Here is a 10000-nt window from a genome sequence, read left to right on the forward strand (position 1 = left end):
TGATTGTGATATTTTATTTAGTGGGAAATAATTAGTATTTAGAAAAAGCCAATGGTTTTTGACATGGAGGGGGAGAGAGATTTAAAGTGGGTGTTGTTATGACAGTGAGTGCATAGCTCAGCAGCATGAAATATTATTACAGATGTCAGAGTGTAATCTCATGTTAATGACAACCATAACTCAGATGAAGATGTGCCTGTAAACTGCATAGTTATTCAGTATCCATGTTTGAAAGGGTGAAATAGCACCACTGAGTTGATGTATAGTGCACTGCCATAGCCTGTGAAACAGCTTATGACTTTGCTTCAATCTTGTGTTTTTGTTTTTTGTTTTTTTGTTGTTGTTGAAAAATGCCTTTATTTGCTTAGCAGGCTTACGTTTTCCTCAAGTTACAGTAAAGTGTAAAACCAAAGATATTTACACTAACAGTGTGACATAAATGCTAAATGTTTATGTTCAGCTTCCCTCAGTAAATAGTTGCTATTCATGTATTTTTCCCCCTTCAGTGTTTCAACAGAATGTGAGTCCCTGGTGACTGCATTGATTTATGCTGTTATACAGTCGTATCTGAATAATCTCAGCTTCATTTTACATCCCCAAAGAACATTTTATTGAATCATTACACCAAATACTATACAGTATGTGGTATTGTGAAACACACACACTGCCTGTGCATTATTGATGCAACAAACATATTGACACGGGCATGGGCAAATTTATTCAAGCATTTTCGTCGCCCATAGGCCTTTTTTTTAATCTATCATGCAGTCACTCAGCGGACTTATTTATTATTTATTTACAATGGGGGTTAAATGTGTACTTCTGACACAAGACATATTAATGTATGGTATTAACGCCCTGTATCACTGTTATGTATACGTGTCAGTTGTCACACTGTTGTCAGCTTATATTGTGTGACAGCAGCCTGTGTGGCAGTGATGTTGTTTTTTTCTTCTTCTTTTTCTTCTTATCACTGTATCTGTCCAGCTTGTCTTGACCATCTTGCTATTTTGAATTCTCTTCTTGTGCTTCTCCTTCCTCTTGTTCTGTTGTTTTTCTTTTTTTTTTTTCTTGTCTCCCACCGATTCCCCCTCAGGGTCACATGCGAAAAAACAGGGAGAGGACTTGTCGGATAACGACGGTGATGAAGACGAAGGTACCCCCCCACTCCCCACCCCTTTCTCTCTCTGGGTGGTCAGTCAGAGACATCCGCATGCCACCCCACACACACCCCACACTCCACTCCACTCCCTTTTATTTCAAAATGGGGCTGTTTTTGGATAGGGTGAATGCAACCCATTTTCATTGCGTTCTTTTTCTTTCTTTCTTTCTTTCTTTCTTTCTTTCTTTCTTTCTTTCTTTCTTTCTTTCTTTCTTTCTTTCTTTCTTTCTTTCTTTCTGATCCTCCACCCATCCACCACCCCCATTCAACCAAAGCCATGGATTCAGTAGCTGTGATTGTGTGATTGTGGAGTGTGCTGATTGGTCCCAGAAAATCTCTCTCTCTCTCTCTCTCTCTCTCTCTCTCTCTCTCTCTCTCTCTCTCTCTCTCTCTCTCTCTCTCTCTCTCTCTGTCCGGTCATTTATCTTGATTTCATGGGAGACCATGACCTTTTGATGGTTCTGAGAGACTCTTATCATTGCCTCAAATATTACCTTTTGGTTGTCCGCTTCTGTGGTATGGCATGCGTTGTTTTTTCTTCTTCACAGAGCAGAAGACAAACAGGGTTGATCTGAGGCTGTGGTGGGTAGACATCAGGGAGTCTCAGGGGACAAACGCATGACAGTTAAATTCCCATTTTGTGAATTTTCTGAGTTGGTTGCCCTCATGTCCTTTGTTTTACTGTCTCCCGCAGTGGAAACATTTTAGCATCCTCTTCGTTGCCGGTGGTCGAATTCACGTGGATGTGAATAGTGTACAGTATAAGCAGTTCACTGTAGCAGGCTTTTGAGCATGTGTAGAATGTAAGGTTATGGGTCAGAGTAGTAGGATAATAGTAGGCAGTTCTGCACACCCTGCACTACACACAATACATGTGTAATGGACAGTGTGCTGGATTTTGATCTAATAATATCCTGTATACGACATTATTTTTTGAAGTGTTGTATTGTCATGAATATATCTGGTGAACTCACACACCAATGACACGGCGAAGTTGATTCCTCAATATGGATTTAGAAACGTAATAATAATGTGTAATCCTTTACTTTATCCGCAACCGCGTCTGTCTAGCAAGATGGTATATAAGGACGTCTCACCTCAGACCCCCTTGTGATAAGCGACAGAAACTTTGAAATACCTTAAAATATTAATGCAGATGTTGTTCTTGTACCTTGTTTTAAACGGATGAAAAATTAATGCTAAATTAGCGACAGATTAAATATTAAAGTCCTCTGCACATGTAAATGAGCCGCACACAAAAAAGAACAACAACATTAGACTGCAGTAATGAGAAGCATTTCAAAGTTGGCAGTATTTATCTTTGCCATTGCCTCTGGTTCTGTAAAACTCTACCTACTGCTCTGTACTGTAGTGTTTACCAGCAAAACATTTAGTTGTCAAGGTGTGTGGGAGTTAGCAGTATCAGAAACATGCGACTAGCATCATTGGAAAGGCTATTTTGCTCAGGTCCATGTGAAATCCCTAGAAGTCTTTATATATTCAGAATACTTCAGTAAGGTGATAGGTGTTTGTGGTCAAGATGGCCGCCTTCACTACCAAGTGCAAGGGGAAACCCTGGTGTCACCCGCATGACAAGCAGGATAGTAACAAGGGGCGAGGGATGGCCTGGATACCGGGCTCTGTTTATTTCAGATTCCGTGTGAGGTCTTCAACTTTAACAAGGCTGAAGACTGGAATGTAAATGTCACCCCAAACTTTAGTCTCCGTTTTTTACTGCCCTCCTTCAAGCCGCCGTTAATCCCACGCACACACACACACACACACACACACACACACACACACACACACACACACACACACACACACAACACCGGGAAGAAAAGTTTTTAGTGGTTGTTAACTTTGTCCTTGACATTGAATCTATGTGTGTGTGTGCGTCAGTGTGTGTGTGTGTGTGTGTGTGTGTGTGTGTGTGTGTGTGTGTGTGTGTGTGTGTGTGTGTGTGTGTGTGTGTGTGTGTGTGTGTGTGTGTGTGTGTGTGTGTGTGCATGTGAGTGTGTGTGTGTTGCTCAACTCGGGTCGTGTTGTTCCGTCATCTTTTGCTGGAGGCAGGCTGAAAGAAAGAACTAACAGTAACCCCTTGCTGCCTCTGCGGTTGCTGTTCCCTTCTGTCTTGACAGTGCTGTAACTGTGTTGCTGACGTGGCGCATCCCTGCATTTTGTCAGTGTGCCGCATTACACAGTACTGTACTGGGAGGAGAGGAAGTTTCACAATGCCTGTGAAGATTGATTGCTTTCATTGTCTCTAAGATGCTTAAGAGGGTAAAAGCGAATGATTAGTGGTAACTGTTAACTTCCAAAAAGAAAAAAAAGGAAGACTCGTCTCGGACGTAAATGAATTTCCCCTTGTCTTGTGCACCCTACCACATCATACAGTAGAGTAAGGCAATCGCTTATGTGTCTTCCCTCCTACAAGATGCTTTCACGGGCGGAGTGTTCCAGTTTTTCTTCCTAGATCCACACAAGCAACACTGTCAGTGCAGTCTTTAGACCAAAATGACCACGTGGTGGGGCCAATCTGTTTTTAGGGTCGCACATGCAATGGCAAAACGAGATCCTAATCTATTTTGCTCATTTTTATATAATATTTTTTTTGGGGGGGGGGGGGGCGGCTTTATTGCTGATAAGACGGTGAAGATGACAGGAAAGTGGTGAGAGAGATGGGGGTGGGTGGCGCATGAGTGTGCGCACACGCCAGGGTCTGTCCCACATTGTTGTCCCTCAGAAGCATACCCCTTGTCCCCCCTTGGACTTATTAGCAGGTGGTAACCCTATGTACAGTACGTGTGAGTTTCTCCACGGCCCTTCTTCCACAGCTTCTGGGGCACACCGACACTTGACACCCAAAATTTCCCAGCCCCGCTGAGCCGCAAGATTGTATGAATTGTGCTCTACAAATACTGGTATTATTACGGCTACCAAATGTTGCCTTAGACAGCTTAATCCCCTGTTGAGCAACAGCTATCAGTTCCCATATTTCTGTCAACCACAAATTTATTAGATTGCGCACAGATTTGAGATTTCAAACAACAAGTCCCCCTACCCCCCACCACGATTAGCAGGCTGTGTCTAAAACCCTGGCATAAATTTCCCCCGTGATTCTTTGTGATGAAACACTGCGCTGTCAAAGAACAGATAATGCCGTGTAGATAGAGAGGGCGGAGGCAAACGATAACAGTGTGTGTCCATATAAATGCTACACGATGCGATGCTAGAAGCCCATTGCGCGGTCAAAGGTTAGCAGTAGCTAGAAATGTCATCAAAGCTAGGAGCCAGAAGCGGCCAGAGGGACTAAACGCCCACCAGATACAGTGTATATAAATGGGGTCAAAGCCTTAACCTTCTTAATCCTGGATGCTTGATGTGTTGTGTGTGCGTTTGTGTGTGTGTGTGCGTGTGTCTGTGTGTGTGTGCGTGCGTGTGTGTGTGTGTGTGTGTGTGTGTGTGTGTGTGTGTGTGTGTGTGTGTGTGTGTGCTTGCCTGCGTGTGTGTCTGCTGTGTGTGTGCGTGCATGCTGTGTGTGTGTGTGTGTGTGTGTGTGTGTGGGTGTGTGTGTGTGTGTGTGTGTGTGTGTGTGTGTGTGTGTGTGTGTGTGTGTGTGTGTGTGTGGGTGCAGGCAATGTCAGAAATCCCGAGATAGCCCGAATGGGAGATTAAGGAGAAATGTATACGGTACGTGCTGCTGCTGTTATTTATAATGCACTAGCTAGGTAATAGGTTTCCATAATTCTTTATGAATAATCTATCTTCTCATCGAGACTATACTACTGTATGCTGTGGGAAGGGAATAAATGTAGGGCCTATGTACGGTACAGAACTGTATATGGCACTGTCGCCATATTGCTGGCTTGTCCTTGCCATGCGCTGTCGCTGTCCACGGCTCCATGGCTAGATGGACTGTGTTGAGTCATGTGATTCAGATCAGGGCAAATACAAAACGGGCCTTGGTATCGTCAAGTGGAAAGTGAAAAGTACACGATGATTCAAATGTTAACATTTGTAATGACAACACATGGACCTTAACCTTGTCAAGTGGAAAGAGAAACTTCCCTCTTTATTCCTCTTGTTGGAGGGAAAAGTAAAAAGAGAATGCAGTCTCGTCAGTTTTCCCATCATTTTTACATTAATAATAACATTTTTTACCCTCCCGGCAAGATTTCATGTGGAACCAAATGCGAAACGGCAAAAATATCACTTGCAAATATTAAAACAACAAAATGTAAAAGGAGAGGGGATTAATGTTTCGAAGCAGGAATCAAAAAATGTCCATTTGATTTAGGGAATCGGCGATGTAGCGCTTTATTTGCCATAGTAAAAGGAAAGACATGGGTGCTTGAGTCAAACCGCTTACCGCAATTATTTCCCATATATGGTGATCATTGGCAAATATGTGCTCGCGGCAGAATATCACAGCCATGGCTCTTACACAGGGAACAGAGTGGATTTAGATGATGAGAGGGGAGTGTGTGTGTGTGTGTGCAGGGGGAGAGACGACAGGATTGGTGGAGAGTGTGTGTGTGTGTGTGCGTGTGGGGGGGGGGCTCAGAGGTAGTGTTGAGAGGATTAGCTGCTTGAAAAAGTAAAAAGAGAGAGAGAGAGACAGAGAGAGCAAATAGAGAGAGGGAGAGAGAAAGACAGAGAGAAGAAAAGGAGAAGAAAAGAGAGGAAGAGCTCTCGCTCAGCAATAACATTGTTCACTTTCAGTATTTATCTTGGGATATTCCGAGCTCTGGGTGGATATCTTCAGAGATTAGAATAGAAGAAACATCCTTTCTTCTTCCTCTTCCTCTTCCTCTTGAGTGGGGGTTTGGGGTGGAAGGGGAGGTTGGTGGGGGTTGGGTGGTGGTGGTGGTGGGGGGGTGTGGAGACGGCTTAAGCCCAAGAGTCCGTATCAAACTCCAGATAGTGTTGATCTATTGATCCTGCCTTCCTGCTTAGCCCCACCGTGGTCTTGAACAGGTGCTCACCTTAGGAGATTCACACCTTTTAAGAAGTGTGTGAGTGTGAGTGTGTGTGTGTGTGTGTGTGTGAGAGAGAGAGAGAGAGAGAGGGAGAGAGAGAGAGAAAGAGAGAGAGTGCGTTTGTGTGTGTGTGTGTGTGTGTGTGTGTGTGTGTGTGTGTGTGTGTGTGTGTGTGTGTGTGTGTGTGTGTGTGCGTGTGTGTGTGTGTGTGTGTGTGTGCGTGCGTGTGAGAAAGAGAAAGAGACGGAGATTGTGCGTGCGTGCGTCTGGGGTGTGTGCATTCACGCGTGCGTGTGCTTGCCTGTGTGTGTATGCGTGTCTTGAAGGGGAGTTGGACATACCTCAGAGGTGTTAGCTGATGTTTAGCCCGATGTTAGCTGTTGCCTTGTGCCGAATCCGGTCTCCATTCTGCTGCTGTGGTTGCGGTTGTGGGGAAGAAAAAGCTTTGTTAGGTAAGCTGATTCTTTGCCAGGGTGCTTAGGTGTGAGATCCCTACTTGAGTTCTCACACGTCGGCCTACATGTTTGTGCAAATCGCGTAGTTCGTGTCGAGCGCTTGCTCTTGGCAAACATCTCCTCCGTGGTGGTGGTGGGGGTGGCAGCCGCTCTACTTGTACGGTAGGCCTACTTGTACTTTTGTAGGCTGGCTGGCAATATGCTGGAGTGGAGCCGTCAAATGCTGACTTATAATATTTCCAGAGAACATACACACATGCACGCACGCACGCACGCGCGCGCGCACACACACACAGTCACACACACACACACACACACACACACACACACACACACACACACACACACACACACACACACACACACACACACACACACACACACACACAGTGTTATAGCTGACTGCAATATTTCCAGAACGGATCACGGTTGGTTTTTGTCTATCTCCTGGTTGGCAGCGCTTGGGGGATTTGGCTAAGCAGTGCACCAGTGGTGCACTGTATACCTGATGAAAGAACAACCATAGCTTGTTAGCCTACTATAAGGGATACATACCCTACAGGGCTGGGATGGGCCCCCAAAAAAAAGACCTGGGGCCTCATGCACGAAGACTTTAGTAGATTTCCCACTGAATCTTTGTGTTAGTGAAAATCTGGAAAAAAAATGCATTTGCACCTGAAAATCTTGTACGAATGAAATGTATGTATGAAATTTAGTACACAATGACTTTTTCATGCTATGTCAGTATTAGTACACCTGAATATTTTCGTGGACAGTTACTTACGAAGCTTTTTCGTTCGTAAGTAAGTTTTGTACATGTGGCCATGGCCGTAACTACCATTGAGGACACAGAGGTCATGTCCTGTGTAATTTTTTTCAGTAATGTAAAATGTATCTATGATGAAAATCGATATATAATCAACAACGATAAATTCAGTCTGTATACGCCACCCCCATTTATCCTCAAAGCAGTGATTAATGAAAACAAACTTAAGAGTTTGACTGAAGTGTTTGAAGCATTCTAAATGTACAGTATGCAGCACAGCATGCAGTATTTGACCTCTGTATTTGAAAATGTCTGGTTACGGCCCTGCATGTGCCCCAGTGCATCTTTATGCGGCCCTTCTAAATTGTGAGCCAGTGTCTAAGAAAGTACTACCAGAGATTCTTTAAGTATATAGAGATATGTCAATGTAATAGGCTGCTATGGGCACCTAACATGACCAGGTTCCGGTCTGCCTAAAGGGCGTGTCATAATACACCTAGCATTGAATAGAACAGTCCTTAGGTCTGCCTAGGTCTGCCTAAAGGGGGATTTCCCCCCCTCCCCCTTGCAATTATAGAACCCGGAAACAATGGGCCAATGGAACCTCTCTCTCTCTACTCTCTCCGGTACTACTGTAACAACGCACTAGCATTGGCCCCTGAGGACCGCCGGCCCACCAGTCCTGGGTACGCATGATGCTGGGCTTGGGCTTGGGTAAATGTAGGGCAATTTAATATTGAGTAGGCCAGGCAACGCAAAGGAAAAGCAAAGGCGAGGCAAGGTGAGGTAACACAGTGTGAGGCCATAACAAGGGCTACTACCCGCTGCCGCTTTACCAACAGCCTCTTCACTGCTATTTGAGTTGACGCGAGGCCAGAGGGAGGCCGCGGCTGAACTCTGGGTGCTCCTCGACCTCGTGTGAGCCGCGCCCGAGCCGCGTCTGAGCCGCAGCGTCGGAGAGATGTTCTGGAGTGGGGAGGGGACGGGTATTTTGAGGTCACTGCGTTACCTTTGTTTTATCAGGCAGTGAAGCGAACGAAGGAGAGACAAAGAAGTGGAGAGAGAGAGGTAGAGAGAGAAAGAGTGAGGAGGAGATGAAGAAAAGGAAATGTTTCATAGCCGGTGTGTGTGTGTGTGTGTGTGTGTGTGTGTGTGTGTGTGTGTGTGTGTGTGTGTGTGTGTGTGTGTGTGTGTGTGTGTGTGTGAGAGAGAGAGAGAGAGAGAGAGAGAGAGAGAGAGATACAGAGAGACAGAGACGAAGAGAAAGAGATATACACATACAGAGACAGAGGCAGAAGAAAAGGAAATGTATATCAGCCATTGTTAGGGCAAGCGGCACATGTGAAGGCTCTCAGTGCGGCGTCATCTCCTCTGCTGACAACTAAGGCTGACAAACGGGCTGCAGGCTTCAACCGATGCCCTACTACCGTCAGTGTGACTGGCATGTGTGTGCGTGCATGTGTGTGCATGCATACAACACATATACAGTAGGCCCACATGCACTACTATTCTGGTTTCTATTTTCAGTATCCTGGTTTCCAATGAAATATTGTGTTGAACCAGTTCCGGAATATTCTGTTTGCAAATGTGGAACAGCGGTCTGAAACCAGATTATTACTCCAACACCACGACCACATTTGGAATGAATAAAGAGTTCACACGACTATTGCACAAACCTGATACTGTCAGCATCCCGTTTAAAATTGGAATATTCCTGGCATGTAGTGTAGCGGCACTATATGAGTTGTCTCACTGGCAGATTCATTGAAAGTGCAGTACAATCCCAAGTGTTCGCACCACTTCTAGGCATGGATCACTCGCTCTGTCACGAGAAGGTAGTTAGCTGGCTGTAACTGCTGAGTTCGCAGACTTATGGACTTCTATATCTTGAGCTTTGGAGCTTGGAGCTTCAAATAAAATCTCCAGTTGCCTACATTTAAACACTTCTGACTACTCTTACCTGGAGGAATGGCGATGTTTTTTAAAACGGCACGGTGAGCTATCGTCTCTCCTGTCCTCCTGTCCTGCTTGAGGGTGGGGAGGTCTGGATGAGTGACAGTCTTTATGCCGTGCCGGCTTTGCTGGCATAAAGAAAAAAAGACAGCAAGGTCGAGAGGGAGAGGGAGAGGGAGAGATACAGAGAGAGAGAGGGGGGGAGAAAGAGAGAGAGAGAGAGAGAGAGAGAGAGAGAGAGAGAGAGAGAAAGAGATACAGAGACAGAGAGGGGGGGGGGGGGGGAGAGAGAGAGAGATAGAGAGAGAGAGAGAGAGAGACAGAGACAGAGACAGAGAGAGGGGGGGGCAGGGAGAGAAAGAGAGAGAGAGAGAGAGGGGGGGAGAGAAGAGAGGAGAGAGAGAGAGAGAGAGGGGGGGGGGAGAGAGGAGAGAGAGAGAGAGAGAGAGAGAGAGAGAGAGAGAGAGAGAGAGAGAGAGAGGGAAACCGAGGAAGAGATCACTCTCCACAACAAAGCGTGGAGGCAGAAAATGTAATCTGCATTTTCAACCAAAACAAGAAAATATTGGTGTGCATAGCACATGACAAAACCCACCTGCACCTGCACGGGCAATTACTGCTCATTTTGTATGCATGCAAATAATGGTTTGAAAATCAAGTCACTTCTCAAATTCAATATCAA

General features: G+C 45.3%; 1 protein-coding gene across 1 annotated transcript in view; it reads left to right on the forward strand.

The window, feature by feature from the left end:
- The window catches only part of nlgn3a (neuroligin 3a), a 237021-nt gene that overhangs the window by 18231 nt on the left and 208790 nt on the right, over positions 1–10000 (forward strand). The window contains exon 3 of the mRNA XM_063190692.1: positions 1097–1156. Coding sequence (XP_063046762.1) covers positions 1097–1156 — 60 coding nt within the window. The remainder of the gene's footprint in view (positions 1–1096; positions 1157–10000) is intronic.

Source organism: Engraulis encrasicolus, chromosome 23 (assembly GCF_034702125.1).
Source record: "Engraulis encrasicolus isolate BLACKSEA-1 chromosome 23, IST_EnEncr_1.0, whole genome shotgun sequence".
Taxonomy (NCBI): domain Eukaryota; kingdom Metazoa; phylum Chordata; class Actinopteri; order Clupeiformes; family Engraulidae; genus Engraulis; species Engraulis encrasicolus.